Below are 27,529 nucleotides of genomic sequence, written 5' to 3'. Positions count from 1 at the left end.
GTATACAATATTGTCAAACACAATTTGTAGAGTCAGGGCAAAAGGTGGTGGAAAGGCTATACACTGAAGAGGAGGGGGGGGGTTGTCCGTTTATTCACAACTTCGATAACAATTTTTGAGGTGGACTGCCACCACCGAAAATGGAAGTTGTAGTGAAGAGCATCGGGACCGCCTTTACTGTGGCAGTAATACCTGTATTGAAGGATAACTACTCGTATGTCATTCACGACAAGGCAACAAACACACTGGCTGCCGTCGACGTTTCAGTGGACATCGACCCAGTAATTGATTATGTACGGCGCCTCGGTGGCGTCGACCGCACGACCGATCTTCGTACAATCCTTTCCACTCATAAACACCACGATCATTCGGGTGGAAACATCAGCCTTCAGAAAAAACTGAATGCTATGGGGGCATTCCGTATTATCGGCGGTGCGAACGAACCCATACCAGGTGTCACAGAAAAGGTCCGTGAAGGTGATCACTTCTCTATTGGGGAATTAAAGGTAGATGTGCTGGACGCCCCATGTCACACAAGTGGTCACGTTCTATACAAGGTGTACCACCCGCAAAAGGCGGAGAATGGTATTGCACTCTTCACCGGTGATACAATGTTTGTCGGTGGCATTGGTGCCTTTTTTGAGGGCGACGCCGTACTTATGTGTAGCGCCCTGCGGAAGGTGTACAATCTTAACGGTGCCTGTGAGAGCAGTGCGTGTGATGCGACGGATGTGCAAAAACGAGACAATCATACGTATATATTCCCTGGACACGAGTATACCGTCAATTTTCTTCGTTTCTCGCGTGATGCTCTCCCCGCTTCACATCCCGATGTATCATTTGTTGAGGCGCAATTGCGCCGTTACACAGAGAGTGTTGCAGGCAACGTTCCAACTGTGCCAAGTACACTCGCGGAGGAGAAACGACAGAATCTCTTTCTCCGTACATGCGATGAAGCATTCGTGCGTGTTATGAATAAGGGCGAAACCGCCGTGAAATTGATGGACTTCCTCTATAATACGTGTCCGTAAGGCGCGAACTATGGTGTGGTACCTACGACGTGTCACGCCAAAAAAAAAAAGTGCTGGGACTGGTGTGAACCATTAATGTGCCGTGATCACATGTTGTTGGGTCGAGAGTGTTTGGAGACTTTGCGGCGATGGATTCTATAAGTTTGTTGTGGTACTAGTTGTCCACGCAAGGGAAAATGAATACAATACTACTATTGGAGTTGTTTTTTTCTTTTTCTTTGATTTTCTTTGGGGGCACGGTGCGGTGACCAAGAGAGTGGTTGTTCTTTTCGAGCTTTTCTCTGTGGACGGGAACTGAATGAAGAAACTGTGTGTGTGTCTGTGTGTGTGTGAGAGAGAGAGAGAGAGAGACGCGTCCTTGGCTGAACTCTGCGAATGACTTTGTGGTTGCGAAATATATTCGCACGTTCCCACAGCCTCTGCTTCGTTTCATTCCTTCATCTCCCTCCAATCACAAACTAAATGTATTTGTCATCGGCATTTTTTCCCACGCACGTCCTCTTTCATTACTCACGCTCTCATCAACATGAACACCGCAATGGGCGAAATAGCAGTAACAATAGCACGGAAGGTCAAAAAGAAAACAAAAGCGGGAAAGCAGGAAAACTAAGTGTGAGGCTACGACTCGGGAAACAGAGCGCAGAGGGGTGCGGTGTGGGTTTGGATATGTCCCGAGCACTTGAAAGGCTCCTACCGACACTTGTCAAGCACCTTGTAGGAGAAGTAGTGGAAAACGATGATTGGGAAGCCGACACAACCACATACGAAGGAGCAGAGGTGAAGGCGGAGGTTGAAGCTGAGGAGAAGTTGTTGACGGCTCAGCGCGAACATGAGAATGATGGTAACGGAGTGTGCAGCACAAAAGCATCGCTTAATGCTACGTCTTTTAGTAATAAGGGCAGTTCTGCTTGCAGCAGCGCCCAGCGGTGGAGGCGCTGTATTGAAATTTGGAGGCATCTACTAGGGTCTGATCAACTCTTTCTTGCCCTTCTTTTTCACAGCGGTTCGCTGTGGGCTAAGGAGTGGTCCCCCGGAAAGCAAGGGGGTGAAATACTAGAGACGCCTGGTCCGACTGCGGGAGCAGGAACAAATTCCTCTTGGGTGGAGGCTGTTTTGTGGTTCCTGCAGTTACATGAAATTCCTGCGGCCACTGATAGTGAGGAAGGTGGTGACGACAATAAGACGAGTTTTGTTCATAGTGATGAGAAGGTTACTGAGAAGGCTGAGTTCGGCAATGTTTGCGGTGCCCCTTCAGCTTTTCACATACGGTCTAAGGAACGCACTCAAGTGCAACGTGCCGCCACTGGTCTATTGGGTGATTGGTTTGCCACAGTTGACAAGTGCGGGAAACGGTTCGCTCGCGCATATTACTTCTCCTGTGCAATTAAGATTGTGGCACTAGTGGGAAACGCGACACTCATTGAGAGCATTCCTCACCTTCACAACCTTGTGCAAATGGATCCGCGGTTTTCCTCGCACCTCAAGGCATTCTGCAGTATACTGTGCTGCCTGCTAGTTGAGGAAGCACAACAGCAGCAGCCGTATCGACTTCGACTTCCCCCACCGTTTTTTCTGTTAAACTTCAACCTGATTGGACGTGGGTCACGCGTGGGCGTTTGGCTTCCGCGGGCTCTTACCGGGTACAGGGGCGCGGGAAAATCCACTCAAGAGGGGGACTTCTACTCATGCGTCGTTTCTTGTTCAGGCGTTGTGCTGCGGATGCCCTCATCACCTCCAACTTCACAGGGTGCTGGAGACATAGTTTTGGTTGTTCGTTTGCTTGATGAAGCACACATGGGGTCAAACGACGTGTTACCCCTTCTTCCTCGGACAAGCAGAAGCTCACAAGACGATGAAAGACTTCAAGAAAAGTGGGTAGGTAGAGCGAGACGGCATGCTGTGCACGGCTCTCTTCATGCGGGAGGAACTTCACCGTTGCGGTGCTGGAGTGCTATGTGCGCTGCGACATGTAGCTTCGTACGCATAGATGTTGCTGAATCGCGGCGCATCGTTGAATTGCTACCACCAACCACAACGGCAGCGGCAAATAATAACAATCGGCGGGCCCCAATACACCAGCAACAGCAACAGCAAGGCCCCACCCTTTTTACCGTGCCATTGCAGCGAGGCTCACGAGCGTCCGTCGGTCGTGATCCCCTGGCAGCAATTACGTTTACCTTGTCCACAACCGCCCGCCGACTCATTGGATGCCGTGGGTTATTCACAAAGCAACAATCTGTCCACGAGAGAAAGTCAAACGGGCACTTATCAAGAGTTGAGAAATCAAATACCAATGCACATTACCCAGTCTCACGCTTTACAACAGATGCCGCAAGTTGTGGGGACACTTTGGGCGCTCCCTGTTCTGCATTCTTCAGCCGAAGTGAGGAAGAACTCGAGTGCCTTATTGAGTGTGCACTGCATCTCCAACTCGAGGCTCTACTACTATGCAGCACTCTCCCACGTGACATATTTCCAGTGGTTGATGCATGGGCAGTCGAAGCAACATCAAATGCAATTGATTTAGCTCTTGCTACACCTTGGCCAGTCGTCCGATGCCTGCGGGCCTCGGGTTTTGCCCTCTGCCTTATGCCCGAGCATCAGCAACATCAATCTTTGCTTGTTGCCATAGGCCTCTTTGCTACGCTTGTCCAACGCCAAAAGGAGAGAAAGAGCGACCGTAGCGCCGCAACTGGTGCCGCGCCTTATGATGGAGCTGCCAACGCCAGCAGCGGCGCGGGGTGGTGGGAGGTTTTCAAAGTTTGTGTCTTGGGAGACACGGTCATCCCGGGACAATTCTGTAGTGGTTTCTGGAAACTTGTCGAACGTGCCGAGAGGTCATTTCGTACCTCTCCTTCGGTACGTTTAGTGAAGAAACAGGGCCAAAGTGTGGATGTAGACAGCAGCGGTGTCGAAGCTTCTGAATCACCTCCTACCCACGGACTTGAAAGAGGCCCGCCTCGGCGCCTCAGTCTGCGGCGAAGCAAACAGCAGCGAGGAGAGAATGTGGGCCAGGGAGATGGAGAAGGCGGGGAAAAGAAGATTTGCAAAGTTGAAACGATGGGAAGTCACAGGGAATTGACACCATTTGCGACGCTACGGTTCGTCACCCCACGCACCGTTGAGGTTTTTGACGACTACCCCCTTACTTCGCGTTCTCACTCCACAGAAAATAGGAGACAGATCACTCTGACGGATATGGCGGTATCACTTTGGTGGGTGTTAGAACAAACGGCGGCAAATATCGCATCAGGGTAGATCTTCATTCATCTAAACAGTATGTGTAATGTTGGATATCGAAAACGGGCGACCATCGAGCCTGTACCGTCGTGAAGGTAACATTTTTTATTTTTTTAATTGCTTCTTATTTCTATCGCCTACTCCCCCTCCCCGCCCCCGAGAAACTGCTTTCCTGAGACTGACAGCCCTTCTGTATCACTGTTAACCAACACAAACCTCAATACATCATCTTTTCCATCATGCACCTCAATCTAAGACACACAACACACTTAGCTTACACCGTTCTCTGGAACACACTGGCACGAATTAAAAGTAGGCCCCTCTGAGATGCCCCTTCATCATAGAAAGACAATCTAATTTTACAAAGTATTAAACATAAGGATATACACAATTTTTACAACACTTAAAAAAATAGAGAGAGAACCAACGCATCTCTCAAAGTAAAAAGGTAATCACCAAATACAAAAAGTTATACATAATTTATTAGACAACTAATATATATATATATATATATATATATAAGGCCACAAAAAAAATTCGACATCAACAACGCTACCACGCATAAGCATAACACAAATAGACACCGTCACTCCTGCTGTACACAAAAAAAGGAGAAAAAATATATATATCCTAAAAATAGAAAAAACCTAATATATATATATATATATATATTAATATGCAATAAAAAGTAATTTTCTTCTCTTCAAATAACAATAAAAAAGGCAGCATCAATAAAAATAAAAATAAACAAAAACATCAAAATTTTTTTATTAAAAAAGAAAATAAAACATCCCACACAGGATGCTATATCTTGGAGCTGTAATACACCTGGAGGGCATGTGCGTGTGGTATGTGCATAGCAGAATGTGCTGCGCTCCGGTACAGTGAGTGCTGATGCCGTCTTAGCCACGCGTGTGTTTTTTTATTTATTCCTTGGACGTCATTGCTGTAACTCCCTCTTTGCAACTCACGTGCTGTGTAAGTGTTGTCGTGACTCACTTCTTCTGCATCACAAAGCTTTTCCCCATTTATATTACTTTTTACCGTTTGCACGCGCAAGGAAGGTCCATCCAAACATAAACAGCCGAAAGATGCCTCGAACAGAAATGGTGCGTTTTGTACGTCTCCCCGTTGTCTTGCTGGCTATGGCAGCGTGCCTTGCGTCTGTCGCACTCGGGTCGCTCCACGTGGAGGAGTCATTGGAGATGCGTTTTGCTGCGTTCAAGAAGAAGTACGGCAAGGTGTACAAGGATGCTAAGGAGGAAGCATTCCGCTTCCGTGCCTTTGAGGAAAATATGGAGCAGGCGAAGATTCAAGCTGCGGCGAACCCATACGCAACGTTTGGTGTGACACCCTTCTCGGATATGACACGTGAAGAGTTCAGGGCACGCTACCGTAACGGCGCGTCCTACTTTGCAGCTGCGCAGAAGCGGCTACGCAAGACGGTGAACGTAACCACTGGCCGTGCTCCTGCAGCTGTGGATTGGCGTGAGAAGGGAGCAGTGACCCCAGTGAAGGATCAGGGTCAGTGCGGCTCGTGCTGGGCCTTTTCAACTATCGGCAACATCGAAGGGCAGTGGCAGGTGGCAGGAAATCCTCTCGTATCCCTCTCGGAGCAGATGCTAGTGTCATGTGATACCATTGATTCAGGTTGTAATGGTGGGCTGATGGACAATGCCTTCAACTGGATAGTAAATTCAAACGGTGGAAACGTATTCACGGAGGCGAGCTATCCCTATGTTTCTGGGAATGGTGAGCAGCCACAGTGCCAGATGAATGGTCACGAGATCGGTGCTGCGATAACAGACCATGTTGACTTACCGCAGGATGAGGACGCTATCGCCGCGTATTTGGCAGAAAACGGTCCCCTTGCTATTGCCGTTGACGCCACAAGTTTTATGGACTATAACGGTGGGATTCTGACTTCATGCACCTCCGAGCAACTGGATCATGGTGTGCTCCTCGTTGGTTACAATGATAATAGCAATCCACCCTACTGGATCATCAAAAACTCGTGGAGCAACATGTGGGGCGAGGACGGCTACATCCGCATCGAGAAGGGCACAAACCAATGTCTCATGAATCAGGCCGTATCCTCCGCAGTTGTTGGAGGCCCCACTCCACCACCACCACCGCCGCCGCCTTCAGCAACTTTTACACAGGACTTCTGCGAGGGCAAGGGTTGTACCAAAGGCTGCTCACATGCCACCTTCCCCACTGGCGAGTGCGTCCAGACTACCGGCGTCGGCTCAGTGATCGCCACATGTGGCGCAAGCAACCTTACACAAATAATCTACCCACTAAGCAGGAGCTGCAGCGGTCCCTCTGTGCCGATTACTGTGCCACTGGATAAGTGCATACCCATTTTGATTGGGTCCGTTGAGTATCATTGCTCCACCAACCCACCCACTAAGGCGGCCAGGCTGGTCCCACACCAGTGAGGTGGCGTAGTCTTGGGTTGCGCTTCACCTTGTGATTGGTGTTTCTCGTTCATTATTGCTTGGTTTTTTTTTTTATTTCCTTCCCTTTTTACTCCCCCTCAATTCTATCTTCTTCGGCGAGCGGCTGTGTAGTGGAACTGTAATACACCTGGAGGGCATGTGCGTGTGGTATGTGCATAGCAGAATGTGCTGCGCTCCGGTACAGTGAGTGCTGATGCCGTCTTAGCCACGCGTGTGTTTTTTTATTTATTCCTTGGACGTCATTGCTGTAACTCCCTCTTTGCAACTCACGTGCTGTGTAAGTGTTGTCGTGACTCACTTCTTCTGCATCACAAAGCTTTTCCCCATTTATATTACTTTTTACCGTTTGCACGCGCAAGGAAGGTCCATCCAAACATAAACAGCCGAAAGATGCCTCGAACAGAAATGGTGCGTTTTGTACGTCTCCCCGTTGTCCTGCTGGCTATGGCAGCGTGCCTTGCGTCTGTCGCACTCGGGTCGCTCCACGTGGAGGAGTCATTGGAGATGCGTTTTGCTGCGTTCAAGAAGAAGTACGGCAAGGTGTACAAGGATGCTAAGGAGGAAGCATTCCGCTTCCGTGCCTTTGAGGAGAATATGGAGCAGGCGAAGATTCAAGCTGCGGCGAACCCATACGCAACGTTTGGTGTGACACCCTTCTCGGATATGACACGTGAAGAGTTCAGGGCACGCTACCGTAACGGCGCGTCCTACTTTGCAGCTGCGCAGAAGCGGCTACGCAAGACGGTGAACGTAACCACTGGCCGTGCTCCTGCAGCTGTGGATTGGCGTGAGAAGGGAGCAGTGACCCCAGTGAAGGATCAGGGTCAGTGCGGCTCGTGCTGGGCCTTTTCAACTATCGGCAACATCGAAGGGCAGTGGCAGGTGGCAGGAAATCCTCTCGTATCCCTCTCGGAGCAGATGCTAGTGTCATGTGATACCATTGATTCAGGTTGTAATGGTGGGCTGATGGACAATGCCTTCAACTGGATAGTAAATTCAAACGGTGGAAACGTATTCACGGAGGCGAGCTATCCCTATGTTTCTGGGAATGGTGAGCAGCCACAGTGCCAGATGAATGGTCACGAGATCGGTGCTGCGATAACAGACCATGTTGACTTACCGCAGGATGAGGACGCTATCGCCGCGTATTTGGCAGAAAACGGTCCCCTTGCTATTGCCGTTGACGCCACAAGTTTTATGGACTATAACGGTGGGATTCTGACTTCATGCACCTCCGAGCAATTGGATCATGGTGTGCTCCTCGTTGGTTACAATGATAATAGCAATCCACCCTACTGGATCATCAAAAACTCGTGGAGCAACATGTGGGGCGAGGACGGCTACATCCGCATCGAGAAGGGCACAAACCAATGTCTCATGAATCAGGCCGTATCCTCCGCAGTTGTTGGAGGCCCCACTCCACCACCACCACCGCCGCCGCCTTCAGCAACTTTTACACAGGACTTCTGCGAGGGCAAGGGTTGTACCAAAGGCTGCTCACATGCCACCTTCCCCACTGGCGAGTGCGTCCAGACTACCGGCGTCGGCTCAGTGATCGCCACATGTGGCGCAAGCAACCTTACACAAATAATCTACCCACTAAGCAGGAGCTGCAGCGGTCCCTCTGTGCCGATTACTGTGCCACTGGATAAGTGCATACCCATTTTGATTGGGTCCGTTGAGTATCATTGCTCCACCAACCCACCCACTAAGGCGGCCAGGCTGGTCCCACACCAGTGAGGTGGCGTAGTCTTGGGTTGCGCTTCACCTTGTGATTGGTGTTTCTCGTTCATTATTGCTTGGTTTTTTTTTTTATTTCCTTCCCTTTTTACTCCCCCTCAATTCTATCTTCTTCGGCGAGCGGCTGTGTAGTGGAACTGTAATACACCTGGAGGGCATGTGCGTGTGGTATGTGCATAGCAGAATGTGCTGCGCTCCGGTACAGTGAGTGCTGATGCCGTCTTAGCCACGCGTGTGTTTTTTTATTTATTCCTTGGACGTCATTGCTGTAACTCCCTCTTTGCAACTCACGTGCTGTGTAAGTGTTGTCGTGACTCACTTCTTCTGCATCACAAAGCTTTTCCCCATTTATATTACTTTTTACCGTTTGCACGCGCAAGGAAGGTCCATCCAAACATAAACAGCCGAAAGATGCCTCGAACAGAAATGGTGCGTTTTGTACGTCTCCCCGTTGTCTTGCTGGCTATGGCAGCGTGCCTTGCGTCTGTCGCACTCGGGTCGCTCCACGTGGAGGAGTCATTGGAGATGCGTTTTGCTGCGTTCAAGAAGAAGTACGGCAAGGTGTACAAGGATGCTAAGGAGGAAGCATTCCGCTTCCGTGCCTTTGAGGAGAATATGGAGCAGGCGAAGATTCAAGCTGCGGCGAACCCATACGCAACGTTTGGTGTGACACCCTTCTCGGATATGACACGTGAAGAGTTCAGGGCACGCTACCGTAACGGCGCGTCCTACTTTGCAGCTGCGCAGAAGCGGCTACGCAAGACGGTGAACGTAACCACTGGCCGTGCTCCTGCAGCTGTGGATTGGCGTGAGAAGGGAGCAGTGACCCCAGTGAAGGATCAGGGTCAGTGCGGCTCGTGCTGGGCCTTTTCAACTATCGGCAACATCGAAGGGCAGTGGCAGGTGGCAGGAAATCCTCTCGTATCCCTCTCGGAGCAGATGCTAGTGTCATGTGATACCATTGATTCAGGTTGTAATGGTGGGCTGATGGACAATGCCTTCAACTGGATAGTAAATTCAAACGGTGGAAACGTATTCACGGAGGCGAGCTATCCCTATGTTTCTGGGAATGGTGAGCAGCCACAGTGCCAGATGAATGGTCACGAGATCGGTGCTGCGATAACAGACCATGTTGACTTACCGCAGGATGAGGACGCTATCGCCGCGTATTTGGCAGAAAACGGTCCCCTTGCTATTGCCGTTGACGCCACAAGTTTTATGGACTATAACGGTGGGATTCTGACTTCATGCACCTCCGAGCAATTGGATCATGGTGTGCTCCTCGTTGGTTACAATGATAATAGCAATCCACCCTACTGGATCATCAAAAACTCGTGGAGCAACATGTGGGGCGAGGACGGCTACATCCGCATCGAGAAGGGCACAAACCAATGTCTCATGAATCAGGCCGTATCCTCCGCAGTTGTTGGAGGCCCCACTCCACCACCACCACCGCCGCCGCCTTCAGCAACTTTTACACAGGACTTCTGCGAGGGCAAGGGTTGTACCAAAGGCTGCTCACATGCCACCTTCCCCACTGGCGAGTGCGTCCAGACTACCGGCGTCGGCTCAGTGATCGCCACGTGTGGCGCAAGCAACCTTACACAAATAATCTACCCACTAAGCAGGAGCTGCAGCGGCCTCTCTGTGCCGATTACTGTGCCACTGGATAAGTGCATACCCATTTTGATTGGGTCCGTTGAGTATCATTGCTCCACCAACCCACCCACTAAGGCGGCCAGGCTGGTCCCACACCAGTGAGGTGGCGTAGTCTTGGGTTGCGCTTCACCTTGTGATTGGTGTTTCTCGTTCATTATTGCTTGGTTTTTTTTTTTATTTCCTTCCCTTTTTACTCCCCCTCAATTCTATCTTCTTCGGCGAGCGGCTGTGTAGTGAAACTGTAATACACCTGGAGGGCATGTGCGTGTGGTATGTGCATAGCAGAATGTGCTGCGCTCCGGTACAGTGAGTGCTGATGCCGTCTTAGCCACGCGTGTGTTTTTTTATTTATTCCTTGGACGTCATTGCTGTAACTCCCTCTTTGCAACTCACGTGCTGTGTAAGTGTTGTCGTGACTCACTTCTTCTGCATCACAAAGCTTTTCCCCATTTATATTACTTTTTACCGTTTGCACGCGCAAGGAAGGTCCATCCAAACATAAACAGCCGAAAGATGCCTCGAACAGAAATGGTGCGTTTTGTACGTCTCCCCGTTGTCTTGCTGGCTATGGCAGCGTGCCTTGCGTCTGTCGCACTCGGGTCGCTCCACGTGGAGGAGTCATTGGAGATGCGTTTTGCTGCGTTCAAGAAGAAGTACGGCAAGGTGTACAAGGATGCTAAGGAGGAAGCATTCCGCTTCCGTGCCTTTGAGGAGAATATGGAGCAGGCGAAGATTCAAGCTGCGGCGAACCCATACGCAACGTTTGGTGTGACACCCTTCTCGGATATGACACGTGAAGAGTTCAGGGCACGCTACCGTAACGGCGCGTCCTACTTTGCAGCTGCGCAGAAGCGGCTACGCAAGACGGTGAACGTAACCACTGGCCGTGCTCCTGCAGCTGTGGATTGGCGTGAGAAGGGAGCAGTGACCCCAGTGAAGGATCAGGGTCAGTGCGGCTCGTGCTGGGCCTTTTCAACTATCGGCAACATCGAAGGGCAGTGGCAGGTGGCAGGAAATCCTCTCGTATCCCTCTCGGAGCAGATGCTAGTGTCATGTGATACCATTGATTCAGGTTGTAATGGTGGGCTGATGGACAATGCCTTCAACTGGATAGTAAATTCAAACGGTGGAAACGTATTCACGGAGGCGAGCTATCCCTATGTTTCTGGGAATGGTGAGCAGCCACAGTGCCAGATGAATGGTCACGAGATCGGTGCTGCGATAACAGACCATGTTGACTTACCGCAGGATGAGGACGCTATCGCCGCGTATTTGGCAGAAAACGGTCCCCTTGCTATTGCCGTTGACGCCACAAGTTTTATGGACTATAACGGTGGGATTCTGACTTCATGCACCTCCGAGCAATTGGATCATGGTGTGCTCCTCGTTGGTTACAATGATAATAGCAATCCACCCTACTGGATCATCAAAAACTCGTGGAGCAACATGTGGGGCGAGGACGGCTACATCCGCATCGAGAAGGGCACAAACCAATGTCTCATGAATCAGGCCGTATCCTCCGCAGTTGTTGGAGGCCCCACTCCACCACCACCACCGCCGCCGCCTTCAGCAACTTTTACACAGGACTTCTGCGAGGGCAAGGGTTGTACCAAAGGCTGCTCACATGCCACCTTCCCCACTGGCGAGTGCGTCCAGACTACCGGCGTCGGCTCAGTGATCGCCACGTGTGGCGCAAGCAACCTTACACAAATAATCTACCCACTAAGCAGGAGCTGCAGCGGCCTCTCTGTGCCGATTACTGTGCCACTGGATAAGTGCATACCCATTTTGATTGGGTCCGTTGAGTATCATTGCTCCACCAACCCACCCACTAAGGCGGCCAGGCTGGTCCCACACCAGTGAGGTGGCGTAGTCTTGGGTTGCGCTTCACCTTGTGATTGGTGTTTCTCGTTCATTATTGCTTGGTTTTTTTTTTTATTTCCTTCCCTTTTTACTCCCCCTCAATTCTATCTTCTTCGGCGAGCGGCTGTGTAGTGGAACTGTAATACACCTGGAGGGCATGTGCGTGTGGTATGTGCATAGCAGAATGTGCTGCGCTCCGGTACAGTGAGTGCTGATGCCGTCTTAGCCACGCGTGTGTTTTTTTATTTATTCCTTGGACGTCATTGCTGTAACTCCCTCTTTGCAACTCACGTGCTGTGTAAGTGTTGTCGTGACTCACTTCTTCTGCATCACAAAGCTTTTCCCCATTTATATTACTTTTTACCGTTTGCACGCGCAAGGAAGGTCCATCCAAACATAAACAGCCGAAAGATGCCTCGAACAGAAATGGTGCGTTTTGTACGTCTCCCCGTTGTCTTGCTGGCTATGGCAGCGTGCCTTGCGTCTGTCGCACTCGGGTCGCTCCACGTGGAGGAGTCATTGGAGATGCGTTTTGCTGCGTTCAAGAAGAAGTACGGCAAGGTGTACAAGGATGCTAAGGAGGAAGCATTCCGCTTCCGTGCCTTTGAGGAGAATATGGAGCAGGCGAAGATTCAAGCTGCGGCGAACCCATACGCAACGTTTGGTGTGACACCCTTCTCGGATATGACACGTGAAGAGTTCAGGGCACGCTACCGTAACGGCGCGTCCTACTTTGCAGCTGCGCAGAAGCGGCTACGCAAGACGGTGAACGTAACCACTGGCCGTGCTCCTGCAGCTGTGGATTGGCGTGAGAAGGGAGCAGTGACCCCAGTGAAGGATCAGGGTCAGTGCGGCTCGTGCTGGGCCTTTTCAACTATCGGCAACATCGAAGGGCAGTGGCAGGTGGCAGGAAATCCTCTCGTATCCCTCTCGGAGCAGATGCTAGTGTCATGTGATACCATTGATTTTGGCTGTGGTGGTGGGCTGATGGACAATGCCTTCAACTGGATAGTAAATTCAAACGGTGGAAACGTATTCACGGAGGCGAGCTATCCCTATGTTTCTGGGAATGGTGAGCAGCCACAGTGCCAGATGAATGGTCACGAGATCGGTGCTGCGATAACAGACCATGTTGACTTACCGCAGGATGAGGACGCTATCGCCGCGTATTTGGCAGAAAACGGTCCCCTTGCTATTGCCGTTGACGCCACAAGTTTTATGGACTATAACGGTGGGATTCTGACTTCATGCACCTCCGAGCAACTGGATCATGGTGTGCTCCTCGTTGGTTACAATGATAATAGCAATCCACCCTACTGGATCATCAAAAACTCGTGGAGCAACATGTGGGGCGAGGACGGCTACATCCGCATCGAGAAGGGCACAAACCAATGTCTCATGAATCAGGCCGTATCCTCCGCAGTTGTTGGAGGCCCCACTCCACCACCACCACCACCGCCGCCGCCTTCAGCAACTTTTACACAGGACTTCTGCGAGGGCAAGGGTTGTACCAAAGGCTGCTCACATGCCACCTTCCCCACTGGCGAGTGCGTCCAGACTACCGGCGTCGGCTCAGTGATCGCCACATGTGGCGCAAGCAACCTTACACAAATAATCTACCCACTAAGCAGGAGCTGCAGCGGTCCCTCTGTGCCGATTACTGTGCCACTGGATAAGTGCATACCCATTTTGATTGGGTCCGTTGAGTATCATTGCTCCACCAACCCACCCACTAAGGCGGCCAGGCTGGTCCCACACCAGTGAGGTGGCGTGGTCTTGGGTTGCGCTTCACCTTGTGATTGGTGTTTCTCGTTCATTATTGCTTGGTTTTTGTTTTTATTTCCTTCCCTTTTTACTCCCCCTCAATTCTATCTTCTTCGGCGAGCGGCTGTGTAGTGGAACTGTAATACACCTGGAGGGCATGTGCGTGTGGTATGTGCATAGCAGAATGTGCTGCGCTTCGGTACAGTGAGTGCTGATGCCGTCTTAGCCACGCGTGTGTTTTTTTATTTATTCCTTGGACGTCATTGCTGTAACTCCCTCTTTGCAACTCACGTGCTGTGTAAGTGTTGTCGTGACTCACTTCTTCTGCATCACAAAGCTTTTCCCCATTTATATTACTTTTTACCGTTTGCACGCGCAAGGAAGGTCCATCCAAACATAAACAGCCGAAAGATGCCTCGAACAGAAATGGTGCGTTTTGTACGTCTCCCCGTTGTCTTGCTGGCTATGGCAGCGTGCCTTGCGTCTGTCGCACTCGGGTCGCTCCACGTGGAGGAGTCATTGGAGATGCGTTTTGCTGCGTTCAAGAAGAAGTACGGCAAGGTGTACAAGGATGCTAAGGAGGAAGCATTCCGCTTCCGTGCCTTTGAGGAAAATATGGAGCAGGCGAAGATTCAAGCTGCGGCGAACCCATACGCAACGTTTGGTGTGACACCCTTCTCGGATATGACACGTGAAGAGTTCAGGGCACGCTACCGTAACGGCGCGTCCTACTTTGCAGCTGCGCAGAAGCGGCTACGCAAGACGGTGAACGTAACCACTGGCCGTGCTCCTGCAGCTGTGGATTGGCGTGAGAAGGGAGCAGTGACCCCAGTGAAGGATCAGGGTCAGTGCGGCTCGTGCTGGGCCTTTTCAACTATCGGCAACATCGAAGGGCAGTGGCAGGTGGCAGGAAATCCTCTCGTATCCCTCTCGGAGCAGATGCTAGTGTCATGTGATACCATTGATTCAGGTTGTAATGGTGGGCTGATGGACAATGCCTTCAACTGGATAGTAAATTCAAACGGTGGAAACGTATTCACGGAGGCGAGCTATCCCTATGTTTCTGGGAATGGTGAGCAGCCACAGTGCCAGATGAATGGTCACGAGATCGGTGCTGCGATAACAGACCATGTTGACTTACCGCAGGATGAGGACGCTATCGCCGCGTATTTGGCAGAAAACGGTCCCCTTGCTATTGCCGTTGACGCCACAAGTTTTATGGACTATAACGGTGGGATTCTGACTTCATGCACCTCCGAGCAACTGGATCATGGTGTGCTCCTCGTTGGTTACAATGATAATAGCAATCCACCCTACTGGATCATCAAAAACTCGTGGAGCAACATGTGGGGCGAGGACGGCTACATCCGCATCGAGAAGGGCACAAACCAATGTCTCATGAATCAGGCCGTATCCTCCGCAGTTGTTGGAGGTCCCACTCCACCACCACCACCGCCGCCGCCGCCTTCAGCAACTTTTACACAGGACTTCTGCGAGGGCAAGGGTTGTACCAAAGGCTGCTCACATGCCACCTTCCCCACTGGCGAGTGCGTCCAGACTACCGGCGTCGGCTCAGTGATCGCCACATGTGGCGCAAGCAACCTTACACAAATAATCTACCCACTAAGCAGGAGCTGCAGCGGTCCCTCTGTGCCGATTACTGTGCCACTGGATAAGTGCATACCCATTTTGATTGGGTCCGTTGAGTATCATTGCTCCACCAACCCACCCACTAAGGCGGCCAGGCTGGTCCCACACCAGTGAGGTGGCGTGGTCTTGGGTTGCGCTTCACCTTGTGATTGGTGTTTCTCGTTCATTATTGCTTGGTTTTTGTTTTTATTTCCTTCCCTTTTTACTCCCCCTCAATTCTATCTTCTTCGGCGAGCGGCTGTGTAGTGGAACTGTAATACACCTGGAGGGCATGTGCGTGTGGTATGTGCATAGCAGAATGTGCTGCGCTTCGGTACAGTGAGTGCTGATGCCGTCTTAGCCACGCGTGTGTTTTTTTATTTATTCCTTGGACGTCATTGCTGTAACTCCCTCTTTGCAACTCACGTGCTGTGTAAGTGTTGTCGTGACTCACTTCTTCTGCATCACAAAGCTTTTCCCCATTTATATTACTTTTTACCGTTTGCACGCGCAAGGAAGGTCCATCCAAACATAAACAGCCGAAAGATGCCTCGAACAGAAATGGTGCGTTTTGTACGTCTCCCCGTTGTCTTGCTGGCTATGGCAGCGTGCCTTGCGTCTGTCGCACTCGGGTCGCTCCACGTGGAGGAGTCATTGGAGATGCGTTTTGCTGCGTTCAAGAAGAAGTACGGCAAGGTGTACAAGGATGCTAAGGAGGAAGCATTCCGCTTCCGTGCCTTTGAGGAGAATATGGAGCAGGCGAAGATTCAAGCTGCGGCGAACCCATACGCAACGTTTGGTGTGACACCCTTCTCGGATATGACACGTGAAGAGTTCAGGGCACGCTACCGTAACGGCGCGTCCTACTTTGCAGCTGCGCAGAAGCGGCTACGCAAGACGGTGAACGTAACCACTGGCCGTGCTCCTGCAGCTGTGGATTGGCGTGAGAAGGGAGCAGTGACCCCAGTGAAGGATCAGGGTCAGTGCGGCTCGTGCTGGGCCTTTTCAACTATCGGCAACATCGAAGGGCAGTGGCAGGTGGCAGGAAATCCTCTCGTATCCCTCTCGGAGCAGATGCTAGTGTCATGTGATACCATTGATTCAGGTTGTAATGGTGGGCTGATGGACAATGCCTTCAACTGGATAGTAAATTCAAACGGTGGAAACGTATTCACGGAGGCGAGCTATCCCTATGTTTCTGGGAATGGTGAGCAGCCACAGTGCCAGATGAATGGTCACGAGATCGGTGCTGCGATAACAGACCATGTTGACTTACCGCAGGATGAGGACGCTATCGCCGCGTATTTGGCAGAAAACGGTCCCCTTGCTATTGCCGTTGACGCCACAAGTTTTATGGACTATAACGGTGGGATTCTGACTTCATGCACCTCCGAGCAATTGGATCATGGTGTGCTCCTCGTTGGTTACAATGATAATAGCAATCCACCCTACTGGATCATCAAAAACTCGTGGAGCAACATGTGGGGCGAGGACGGCTACATCCGCATCGAGAAGGGCACAAACCAATGTCTCATGAATCAGGCCGTATCCTCCGCAGTTGTTGGAGGCCCCACTCCACCACCACCACCGCCGCCGCCTTCAGCAACTTTTACACAGGACTTCTGCGAGGGCAAGGGTTGTACCAAAGGCTGCTCACATGCCACCTTCCCCACTGGCGAGTGCGTCCAGACTACCGGCGTCGGCTCAGTGATCGCCACATGTGGCGCAAGCAACCTTACACAAATAATCTACCCACTAAGCAGGAGCTGCAGCGGTCCCTCTGTGCCGATTACTGTGCCACTGGATAAGTGCATACCCATTTTGATTGGGTCCGTTGAGTATCATTGCTCCACCAACCCACCCACTAAGGCGGCCAGGCTGGTCCCACACCAGTGAGGTGGCGTAGTCTTGGGTTGCGCTTCACCTTGTGATTGGTGTTTCTCGTTCATTATTGCTTGGTTTTTTTTTTTATTTCCTTCCCTTTTTACTCCCCCTCAATTCTATCTTCTTCGGCGAGCGGCTGTGTAGTGGAACTGTAATACACCTGGAGGGCATGTGCGTGTGGTATGTGCATAGCAGAATGTGCTGCGCTCCGGTACAGTGAGTGCTGATGCCGTCTTAGCCACGCGTGTGTTTTTTTATTTATTCCTTGGACGTCATTGCTGTAACTCCCTCTTTGCAACTCACGTGCTGTGTAAGTGTTGTCGTGACTCACTTCTTCTGCATCACAAAGCTTTTCCCCATTTATATTACTTTTTACCGTTTGCACGCGCAAGGAAGGTCCATCCAAACATAAACAGCCGAAAGATGCCTCGAACAGAAATGGTGCGTTTTGTACGTCTCCCCGTTGTCTTGCTGGCTATTGCAGCGTGCCTTGCGTCTGTCGCACTCGGGTCGCTCCACGTGGAGGAGTCATTGGAGATGCGTTTTGCTGCGTTCAAGAAGAAGTACGGCAAGGTGTACAAGGATGCTAAGGAGGAAGCATTCCGCTTCCGTGCCTTTGAGGAGAATATGGAGCAGGCGAAGATTCAAGCTGCGGCGAACCCATACGCAACGTTTGGTGTGACACCCTTCTCGGATATGACACGTGAAGAGTTCAGGGCACGCTACCGTAACGGCGCGTCCTACTTTGCAGCTGCGCAGAAGCGGCTACGCAAGACGGTGAACGTAACCACTGGCCGTGCTCCTGCAGCTGTGGATTGGCGTGAGAAGGGAGCAGTGACCCCAGTGAAGGATCAGGGTCAGTGCGGCTCGTGCTGGGCCTTTTCAACTATCGGCAACATCGAAGGGCAGTGGCAGGTGGCAGGAAATCCTCTCGTATCCCTCTCGGAGCAGATGCTAGTGTCATGTGATACCATTGATTCAGGTTGTAATGGTGGGCTGATGGACAATGCCTTCAACTGGATAGTAAATTCAAACGGTGGAAACGTATTCACGGAGGCGAGCTATCCCTATGTTTCTGGGAATGGTGAGCAGCCACAGTGCCAGATGAATGGTCACGAGATCGGTGCTGCGATAACAGACCATGTTGACTTACCGCAGGATGAGGACGCTATCGCCGCGTATTTGGCAGAAAACGGTCCCCTTGCTATTGCCGTTGACGCCACAAGTTTTATGGACTATAACGGTGGGATTCTGACTTCATGCACCTCCGAGCAATTGGATCATGGTGTGCTCCTCGTTGGTTACAATGATAATAGCAATCCACCCTACTGGATCATCAAAAACTCGTGGAGCAACATGTGGGGCGAGGACGGCTACATCCGCATCGAGAAGGGCACAAACCAATGTCTCATGAATCAGGCCGTATCCTCCGCAGTTGTTGGAGGCCCCACTCCACCACCACCACCGCCGCCGCCTTCAGCAACTTTTACACAGGACTTCTGCGAGGGCAAGGGTTGTACCAAAGGCTGCTCACATGCCACCTTCCCCACTGGCGAGTGCGTCCAGACTACCGGCGTCGGCTCAGTGATCGCCACATGTGGCGCAAGCAACCTTACACAAATAATCTACCCACTAAGCAGGAGCTGCAGCGGTCCCTCTGTGCCGATTACTGTGCCACTGGATAAGTGCATACCCATTTTGATTGGGTCCGTTGAGTATCATTGCTCCACCAACCCACCCACTAAGGCGGCCAGGCTGGTCCCACACCAGTGAGGTGGCGTAGTCTTGGGTTGCGCTTCACCTTGTGATTGGTGTTTCTCGTTCATTATTGCTTGGTTTTTTTTTTTATTTCCTTCCCTTTTTACTCCCCCTCAATTCTATCTTCTTCGGCGAGCGGCTGTGTAGTGGAACTGTAATACACCTGGAGGGCATGTGCGTGTGGTATGTGCATAGCAGAATGTGCTGCGCTCCGGTACAGTGAGTGCTGATGCCGTCTTAGCCACGCGTGTGTTTTTTTATTTATTCCTTGGACGTCATTGCTGTAACTCCCTCTTTGCAACTCACGTGCTGTGTAAGTGTTGTCGTGACTCACTTCTTCTGCATCACAAAGCTTTTCCCCATTTATATTACTTTTTACCGTTTGCACGCGCAAGGAAGGTCCATCCAAACATAAACAGCCGAAAGATGCCTCGAACAGAAATGGTGCGTTTTGTACGTCTCCCCGTTGTCTTGCTGGCTATGGCAGCGTGCCTTGCGTCTGTCGCACTCGGGTCGCTCCACGTGGAGGAGTCATTGGAGATGCGTTTTGCTGCGTTCAAGAAGAAGTACGGCAAGGTGTACAAGGATGCTAAGGAGGAAGCATTCCGCTTCCGTGCCTTTGAGGAGAATATGGAGCAGGCGAAGATTCAAGCTGCGGCGAACCCATACGCAACGTTTGGTGTGACACCCTTCTCGGATATGACACGTGAAGAGTTCAGGGCACGCTACCGTAACGGCGCGTCCTACTTTGCAGCTGCGCAGAAGCGGCTACGCAAGACGGTGAACGTAACCACTGGCCGTGCTCCTGCAGCTGTGGATTGGCGTGAGAAGGGAGCAGTGACCCCAGTGAAGGATCAGGGTCAGTGCGGCTCGTGCTGGGCCTTTTCAACTATCGGCAACATCGAAGGGCAGTGGCAGGTGGCAGGAAATCCTCTCGTATCCCTCTCGGAGCAGATGCTAGTGTCATGTGATACCATTGATTCAGGTTGTAATGGTGGGCTGATGGACAATGCCTTCAACTGGATAGTAAATTCAAACGGTGGAAACGTATTCACGGAGGCGAGCTATCCCTATGTTTCTGGGAATGGTGAGCAGCCACAGTGCCAGATGAATGGTCACGAGATCGGTGCTGCGATAACAGACCATGTTGACTTACCGCAGGATGAGGACGCTATCGCCGCGTATTTGGCAGAAAACGGTCCCCTTGCTATTGCCGTTGACGCCACAAGTTTTATGGACTATAACGGTGGGATTCTGACTTCATGCACCTCCGAGCAACTGGATCATGGTGTGCTCCTCGTTGGTTACAATGATAATAGCAATCCACCCTACTGGATCATCAAAAACTCGTGGAGCAACATGTGGGGCGAGGACGGCTACATCCGCATCGAGAAGGGCACAAACCAATGTCTCATGAATCAGGCCGTATCCTCCGCAGTTGTTGGAGGTCCCACTCCACCACCACCACCGCCGCCGCCGCCTTCAGCAACTTTTACACAGGACTTCTGCGAGGGCAAGGGTTGTACCAAAGGCTGCTCACATGCCACCTTCCCCACTGGCGAGTGCGTCCAGACTACCGGCGTCGGCTCAGTGATCGCCACATGTGGCGCAAGCAACCTTACACAAATAATCTACCCACTAAGCAGGAGCTGCAGCGGTCCCTCTGTGCCGATTACTGTGCCACTGGATAAGTGCATACCCATTTTGATTGGGTCCGTTGAGTATCATTGCTCCACCAACCCACCCACTAAGGCGGCCAGGCTGGTCCCACACCAGTGAGGTGGCGTGGTCTTGGGTTGCGCTTCACCTTGTGATTGGTGTTTCTCGTTCATTATTGCTTGGTTTTTGTTTTTATTTCCTTCCCTTTTTACTCCCCCTCAATTCTATCTTCTTCGGCGAGCGGCTGTGTAGTGGAACTGTAATACACCTGGAGGGCATGTGCGTGTGGTATGTGCATAGCAGAATGTGCTGCGCTTCGGTACAGTGAGTGCTGATGCCGTCTTAGCCACGCGTGTGTTTTTTTATTTATTCCTTGGACGTCATTGCTGTAACTCCCTCTTTGCAACTCACGTGCTGTGTAAGTGTTGTCGTGACTCACTTCTTCTGCATCACAAAGCTTTTCCCCATTTATATTACTTTTTACCGTTTGCACGCGCAAGGAAGGTCCATCCAAACATAAACAGCCGAAAGATGCCTCGAACAGAAATGGTGCGTTTTGTACGTCTCCCCGTTGTCTTGCTGGCTATGGCAGCGTGCCTTGCGTCTGTCGCACTCGGGTCGCTCCACGTGGAGGAGTCATTGGAGATGCGTTTTGCTGCGTTCAAGAAGAAGTACGGCAAGGTGTACAAGGATGCTAAGGAGGAAGCATTCCGCTTCCGTGCCTTTGAGGAAAATATGGAGCAGGCGAAGATTCAAGCTGCGGCGAACCCATACGCAACGTTTGGTGTGACACCCTTCTCGGATATGACACGTGAAGAGTTCAGGGCACGCTACCGTAACGGCGCGTCCTACTTTGCAGCTGCGCAGAAGCGGCTACGCAAGACGGTGAACGTAACCACTGGCCGTGCTCCTGCAGCTGTGGATTGGCGTGAGAAGGGAGCAGTGACCCCAGTGAAGGATCAGGGTCAGTGCGGCTCGTGCTGGGCCTTTTCAACTATCGGCAACATCGAAGGGCAGTGGCAGGTGGCAGGAAATCCTCTCGTATCCCTCTCGGAGCAGATGCTAGTGTCATGTGATACCATTGATTCAGGTTGTAATGGTGGGCTGATGGACAATGCCTTCAACTGGATAGTAAATTCAAACGGTGGAAACGTATTCACGGAGGCGAGCTATCCCTATGTTTCTGGGAATGGTGAGCAGCCACAGTGCCAGATGAATGGTCACGAGATCGGTGCTGCGATAACAGACCATGTTGACTTACCGCAGGATGAGGACGCTATCGCCGCGTATTTGGCAGAAAACGGTCCCCTTGCTATTGCCGTTGACGCCACAAGTTTTATGGACTATAACGGTGGGATTCTGACTTCATGCACCTCCGAGCAACTGGATCATGGTGTGCTCCTCGTTGGTTACAATGATAATAGCAATCCACCCTACTGGATCATCAAAAACTCGTGGAGCAACATGTGGGGCGAGGACGGCTACATCCGCATCGAGAAGGGCACAAACCAATGTCTCATGAATCAGGCCGTATCCTCCGCAGTTGTTGGAGGCCCCACTCCACCACCACCACCACCGCCGCCGCCTTCAGCAACTTTTACACAGGACTTCTGCGAGGGCAAGGGTTGTACCAAAGGCTGCTCACATGCCACCTTCCCCACTGGCGAGTGCGTCCAGACTACCGGCGTCGGCTCAGTGATCGCCACATGTGGCGCAAGCAACCTTACACAAATAATCTACCCACTAAGCAGGAGCTGCAGCGGTCCCTCTGTGCCGATTACTGTGCCACTGGATAAGTGCATACCCATTTTGATTGGGTCCGTTGAGTATCATTGCTCCACCAACCCACCCACTAAGGCGGCCAGGCTGGTCCCACACCAGTGAGGTGGCGTGGTCTTGGGTTGCGCTTCACCTTGTGATTGGTGTTTCTCGTTCATTATTGCTTGGTTTTTGTTTTTATTTCCTTCCCTTTTTACTCCCCCTCAATTCTATCTTCTTCGGCGAGCGGCTGTGTAGTGGAACTGTAATACACCTGGAGGGCATGTGCGTGTGGTATGTGCATAGCAGAATGTGCTGCGCTTCGGTACAGTGAGTGCTGATGCCGTCTTAGCCACGCGTGTGTTTTTTTATTTATTCCTTGGACGTCATTGCTGTAACTCCCTCTTTGCAACTCACGTGCTGTGTAAGTGTTGTCGTGACTCACTTCTTCTGCATCACAAAGCTTTTCCCCATTTATATTACTTTTTACCGTTTGCACGCGCAAGGAAGGTCCATCCAAACATAAACAGCCGAAAGATGCCTCGAACAGAAATGGTGCGTTTTGTACGTCTCCCCGTTGTCTTGCTGGCTATGGCAGCGTGCCTTGCGTCTGTCGCACTCGGGTCGCTCCACGTGGAGGAGTCATTGGAGATGCGTTTTGCTGCGTTCAAGAAGAAGTACGGCAAGGTGTACAAGGATGCTAAGGAGGAAGCATTCCGCTTCCGTGCCTTTGAGGAAAATATGGAGCAGGCGAAGATTCAAGCTGCGGCGAACCCATACGCAACGTTTGGTGTGACACCCTTCTCGGATATGACACGTGAAGAGTTCAGGGCACGCTACCGTAACGGCGCGTCCTACTTTGCAGCTGCGCAGAAGCGGCTACGCAAGACGGTGAACGTAACCACTGGCCGTGCTCCTGCAGCTGTGGATTGGCGTGAGAAGGGAGCAGTGACCCCAGTGAAGGATCAGGGTCAGTGCGGCTCGTGCTGGGCCTTTTCAACTATCGGCAACATCGAAGGGCAGTGGCAGGTGGCAGGAAATCCTCTCGTATCCCTCTCGGAGCAGATGCTAGTGTCATGTGATACCATTGATTCAGGTTGTAATGGTGGGCTGATGGACAATGCCTTCAACTGGATAGTAAATTCAAACGGTGGAAACGTATTCACGGAGGCGAGCTATCCCTATGTTTCTGGGAATGGTGAGCAGCCACAGTGCCAGATGAATGGTCACGAGATCGGTGCTGCGATAACAGACCATGTTGACTTACCGCAGGATGAGGACGCTATCGCCGCGTATTTGGCAGAAAACGGTCCCCTTGCTATTGCCGTTGACGCCACAAGTTTTATGGACTATAACGGTGGGATTCTGACTTCATGCACCTCCGAGCAACTGGATCATGGTGTGCTCCTCGTTGGTTACAATGATAATAGCAATCCACCCTACTGGATCATCAAAAACTCGTGGAGCAACATGTGGGGCGAGGACGGCTACATCCGCATCGAGAAGGGCACAAACCAATGTCTCATGAATCAGGCCGTATCCTCCGCAGTTGTTGGAGGTCCCACTCCACCACCACCACCGCCGCCGCCGCCTTCAGCAACTTTTACACAGGACTTCTGCGAGGGCAAGGGTTGTACCAAAGGCTGCTCACATGCCACCTTCCCCACTGGCGAGTGCGTCCAGACTACCGGCGTCGGCTCAGTGATCGCCACATGTGGCGCAAGCAACCTTACACAAATAATCTACCCACTAAGCAGGAGCTGCAGCGGTCCCTCTGTGCCGATTACTGTGCCACTGGATAAGTGCATACCCATTTTGATTGGGTCCGTTGAGTATCATTGCTCCACCAACCCACCCACTAAGGCGGCCAGGCTGGTCCCACACCAGTGAGGTGGCGTGGTCTTGGGTTGCGCTTCACCTTGTGATTGGTGTTTCTCGTTCATTATTGCTTGGTTTTTGTTTTTATTTCCTTCCCTTTTTACTCCCCCTCAATTCTATCTTCTTCGGCGAGCGGCTGTGTAGTGGAACTGTAATACACCTGGAGGGCATGTGCGTGTGGTATGTGCATAGCAGAATGTGCTGCGCTCCGGTACAGTGAGTGCTGATGCCGTCTTAGCCACGCGTGTGTTTTTTTATTTGTTTGCTATTTTCTTTTTTCCTTTCCTTTTTTTGCTTTAGTTCTTTTTTTTTACTTTTTTTAGTTGTTTGTATCTTTTACAACGTTTCGTTTTTCTTTACGTTATTTTTTCAGAACTTCGTTTTCTTTTAATTGCAGCTTTGCGATGAAGGAAAGTGACGGTTTGTTATTAGCAGATGGTTTGAATGTGTGTGAACCTGTGAAACGTTCTCGACATCCGCCGTGGTATCCGCCTTTGAATGTTGATGGCAATGATGTTTGTGTTCTTAATTCCATGACTGAGTGCCTTGAGAAGTTTGCACCTCGTGAGGGGCGGTTGGTGCGGTGGTACACTTGTGGGCCAACGGTATATGATGTCTCTCATATGGGCCATGCGCGCGCTTACCTTACTTTTGATATCCTACGGCGCATTATGGAAGATTTCTTTGGGTATAAAGTAATTTATCAGATGAATATTACGGATATTGACGATAAGATTATTAAGCGGGCGAGGGTTTCTTCACTTTTGCGTCATTTTCGCGATGTGACTCTTGAGGGTGGTAATATGGAGAAACTTGTTAAATTTACAGTGGAAGCGCAGAGATCGGCTTCGCGTGCCCTCTCGGAGACGAGGGAAAAGTTGTCGCAAGCGCTGCCAGAGGGTACTTCTAGCCGTGTTCGGATGGAGAGGGAAGAGAAAATCATGGAACTCGCACTTAAGGAAACACAGTTCAGTGACACAAGTGGTCGTATTCAAAGCGCTATTAAGGCTGGCGACTTTGACGAACTGTTTGATGCGGCCTCAGGTATTAACGGTGACCTGCTGGACCAGCTCGAGGGTCACACTGTGACCGACCAAAAAATATTTGATGATCATGCACGGCGTTATGAGCGGCTTTTTTTTGAAGATATGAAGCGCCTCGGGGTGAAGGATCCTGATGTCATTACGCGCGTGACAGAGTATGTTCCGCAAGTGGTCAACTTTATTCAAAGGATTATGGACAACGGTTTCGCCTATTCTGGCGAAACTTCGGTGTTCTTTGATACGACCGCTTTCATACGGGCGGGGCACAACTATCCAAAGCTAAAGCCCATAAGCGAGCGCGATGAATGCAACACGACCGAAGCCGAAATGGCGGAAGGTGAGGGCGCACTTGCCGCATGTGTTGCCGGTGAGAAGCGGAGTCCCAACGATTTCGCGCTGTGGAAATTCTCAAAGCCTGGTGAACCCCACTGGCCTTCACCTTGGGGTGCCGGAAGACCGGGTTGGCACATTGAGTGCTCGGTTATGGCCTCTGATATACTCGGCACAAATATGGATATTCATAGTGGTGGATGCGACCTGAAGTTTCCACACCATGACAACGAGTGTGCACAGAGTGAAGCATACAGTATGCAACATCAATGGGTGAACTATTTTTTGCACTGCGGTCACCTACACATTAAAGGGCTGAAGATGAGCAAGAGTCTGAAGAATTTCATTACTATTCGTCATGCTTTGGATGACCTGGGTGTAACTCCGCGTACGATGCGGCTCCTTTTTCTTGCAAACCAATGGAATAAGGCAATGAATTTCTCTGATCAAAGCATTGACGAGGCAAAGGAGCGCGAAAGAGTTTTGCGTTCTTTCTTTGGAAGTGTTGATATGGTGCTTCGAAGTGATACACTGAAAGAAATACAGGGCTTCAATGAGCACGACCGCAAGTTGAATGAGGCCTGGATTTCCACCGAGAGCGCCGTGGACGCGGCATTGCGCAACAACTTTGACACCCCCACCGCTATGGAAGCGATCATGGGACTTGTGAGCGAGACAAACCGGTATCTTGTCACAGGACAACGCCCCAGTGCCACATTGGTGCACAAGGTCGGTCGTTATGTTACCCGGATACTACAGGTATTTGGTGTGGTGGATGGGAATGACATGGTTGGTTTCACAAAAACACGACAAACGGATGACCAATTGGTACCTGTGATGGAAGCTTTGCTTCGCTTCCGCGATTCAGTACGTAGTGAAGCTAAGGCTAGCGGTACAACAGCAAACTTTCTTCCCTTATGTGACGCTATCCGGGACGAATGGCTTGCACAGGCCGGTATCCGAATAGAGGACAGTCCCAATGGGCCAACCACGTGGAAGAGAGACGACCCAGCCGTTTTGCTGCGGGAAATCTCTGAGCGGAGAGAGCAACAGGCCAACGACAGGCGGAGGAAGTTGCAGAACCAAATTGAGACAAAGAAGAAGCTTGTGGAAAAGTGGAGGAATTACACATCCTCTCCGAAAGATTACTTCAAGATGCAAAGCGGGAGTGTGTACGCCACCTTCGACGAGGAAACTGGACTCCCCACCAGTAACTCACGTGGTGAAGTAGTTGGGGAAAAGGAACTGAAGAAGCTTTCAAAGGAGTTGGCCAAGTATGCAAAAGCACACGAAGAATTCAATTCAAAGGGCGGGATGGAGTGGCTTTTGGAACAAGAGCAAGAACTGGCCAACATGCAAGAGAGCTTAAAAAGCACCGAAGTATCATAGCTGCAAAGGATAGCGCAAGGAGCCTAATGGACCGAAACAGAAGGGGGAAGCAACAAACGCGAGGGCAAGGGGTGACGAAACAGGAGCACAATTACTTTGTTTTCTTTTCCCTTTATGGAATTATCCGAAACTCGTCCTACATGAATTTCGTGCCACCGGTCACACACCTACAGGAACGCGGTGTCTTTTGTTGTCTTTCCCCGCAGCATCCTTTTACAATGGCGTTCTTTGTTAAGGCTTCTAAATACTAACGAAAATATATTGGCAGGAAAGAAACTAGAACGGAAATCGAAAAGTATGGTGGGAAATGATAATGTGACGGTGGTGTCGGTAGGTTATTCAAGAGGGGGAAATGCGTCCCGGGCGGCAGACAAGAATAAAAAGGTACTTAGGAACCACTAATAAGTAGAACGAAACAAATTCAGGTTAATTGCAGGAGAAA

General features: G+C 51.0%; 14 protein-coding genes across 14 annotated transcripts, besides 7 other annotated features; all 14 read left to right on the top strand.

The window, feature by feature from the left end:
* Window positions 1–27,529: part of a sequence feature (sequence corresponds to BAC RPCI93-3A7) that runs on past both edges of the window.
* On the top strand, window positions 141–1,031 carry Tb927.6.1080 (hydroxyacylglutathione hydrolase, putative; the record flags this gene model as incomplete). The annotated part of the gene is made up of 1 exon (XM_840137.1): window positions 141–1,031. The coding sequence occupies one exon, from the start codon at window positions 141–143 to the stop codon at window positions 1,029–1,031; it is 891 nt and encodes a 296-aa protein (XP_845230.1).
* Window positions 1,340–1,363: a microsatellite.
* Window positions 1,363–1,382: a microsatellite.
* On the top strand, window positions 1,494–4,289 carry Tb927.6.1070 (hypothetical protein, conserved; the record flags this gene model as incomplete). The annotated part of the gene is made up of 1 exon (XM_840136.1): window positions 1,494–4,289. The coding sequence occupies one exon, from the start codon at window positions 1,494–1,496 to the stop codon at window positions 4,287–4,289; it is 2,796 nt and encodes a 931-aa protein (XP_845229.1).
* Window positions 4,766–4,792: a microsatellite.
* Window positions 4,922–4,943: a microsatellite.
* Window positions 4,977–5,059: a sequence feature (T-rich).
* On the top strand, window positions 5,363–6,712 carry Tb927.6.1060 (cysteine peptidase precursor; the record flags this gene model as incomplete). Its single annotated transcript, XM_840135.1, has 1 exon — window positions 5,363–6,712. One exon carries the CDS (start codon window positions 5,363–5,365, stop codon window positions 6,710–6,712), a length of 1,350 nt encoding a protein of 449 aa, XP_845228.1.
* Window positions 7,124–8,473, top strand: Tb927.6.1050 (cysteine peptidase precursor; the record flags this gene model as incomplete). The annotated part of the gene is made up of 1 exon (XM_840134.1): window positions 7,124–8,473. The coding sequence occupies one exon, from the start codon at window positions 7,124–7,126 to the stop codon at window positions 8,471–8,473; it is 1,350 nt and encodes a 449-aa protein (XP_845227.1).
* Window positions 8,885–10,234, top strand: Tb927.6.1040 (cysteine peptidase precursor; the record flags this gene model as incomplete). Its single annotated transcript, XM_840133.1, has 1 exon — window positions 8,885–10,234. One exon carries the CDS (start codon window positions 8,885–8,887, stop codon window positions 10,232–10,234), a length of 1,350 nt encoding a protein of 449 aa, XP_845226.1.
* Window positions 10,646–11,995, top strand: Tb927.6.1030 (cysteine peptidase precursor; the record flags this gene model as incomplete). Its single annotated transcript, XM_840132.1, has 1 exon — window positions 10,646–11,995. One exon carries the CDS (start codon window positions 10,646–10,648, stop codon window positions 11,993–11,995), a length of 1,350 nt encoding a protein of 449 aa, XP_845225.1.
* Tb927.6.1020 (cysteine peptidase precursor) lies at window positions 12,407–13,759 on the top strand (the record flags this gene model as incomplete). The annotated part of the gene is made up of 1 exon (XM_840131.1): window positions 12,407–13,759. The coding sequence occupies one exon, from the start codon at window positions 12,407–12,409 to the stop codon at window positions 13,757–13,759; it is 1,353 nt and encodes a 450-aa protein (XP_845224.1).
* Window positions 14,171–15,523, top strand: Tb927.6.1010 (cysteine peptidase precursor; the record flags this gene model as incomplete). The annotated part of the gene is made up of 1 exon (XM_840130.1): window positions 14,171–15,523. The coding sequence occupies one exon, from the start codon at window positions 14,171–14,173 to the stop codon at window positions 15,521–15,523; it is 1,353 nt and encodes a 450-aa protein (XP_845223.1).
* Window positions 15,935–17,284, top strand: Tb927.6.1000 (cysteine peptidase precursor; the record flags this gene model as incomplete). The annotated part of the gene is made up of 1 exon (XM_840129.1): window positions 15,935–17,284. One exon carries the CDS (start codon window positions 15,935–15,937, stop codon window positions 17,282–17,284), a length of 1,350 nt encoding a protein of 449 aa, XP_845222.1.
* Tb927.6.990 (cysteine peptidase precursor) lies at window positions 17,696–19,045 on the top strand (the record flags this gene model as incomplete). Its single annotated transcript, XM_840128.1, has 1 exon — window positions 17,696–19,045. One exon carries the CDS (start codon window positions 17,696–17,698, stop codon window positions 19,043–19,045), a length of 1,350 nt encoding a protein of 449 aa, XP_845221.1.
* On the top strand, window positions 19,457–20,809 carry Tb927.6.980 (cysteine peptidase precursor; the record flags this gene model as incomplete). Its single annotated transcript, XM_840127.1, has 1 exon — window positions 19,457–20,809. One exon carries the CDS (start codon window positions 19,457–19,459, stop codon window positions 20,807–20,809), a length of 1,353 nt encoding a protein of 450 aa, XP_845220.1.
* Tb927.6.970 (cysteine peptidase precursor) lies at window positions 21,221–22,573 on the top strand (the record flags this gene model as incomplete). The annotated part of the gene is made up of 1 exon (XM_840126.1): window positions 21,221–22,573. One exon carries the CDS (start codon window positions 21,221–21,223, stop codon window positions 22,571–22,573), a length of 1,353 nt encoding a protein of 450 aa, XP_845219.1.
* Tb927.6.960 (cysteine peptidase precursor) lies at window positions 22,985–24,337 on the top strand (the record flags this gene model as incomplete). Its single annotated transcript, XM_840125.1, has 1 exon — window positions 22,985–24,337. The coding sequence occupies one exon, from the start codon at window positions 22,985–22,987 to the stop codon at window positions 24,335–24,337; it is 1,353 nt and encodes a 450-aa protein (XP_845218.1).
* Window positions 24,575–24,646: a sequence feature (A-rich).
* Window positions 24,730–27,087, top strand: Tb927.6.950 (cysteinyl-tRNA synthetase, putative; the record flags this gene model as incomplete). The annotated part of the gene is made up of 1 exon (XM_840124.1): window positions 24,730–27,087. The coding sequence occupies one exon, from the start codon at window positions 24,730–24,732 to the stop codon at window positions 27,085–27,087; it is 2,358 nt and encodes a 785-aa protein (XP_845217.1).

The sequence above is a fragment of the Trypanosoma brucei genome, chromosome 6 (assembly GCF_000002445.2).
Source record: "Trypanosoma brucei brucei TREU927 chromosome 6, complete sequence".
NCBI lineage: Eukaryota > Euglenozoa > Kinetoplastea > Trypanosomatida > Trypanosomatidae > Trypanosoma > Trypanosoma brucei.
Note: the sequence above shows the minus strand (reverse complement) of the source record. Positions and strands in the feature narration are given on the sequence as shown.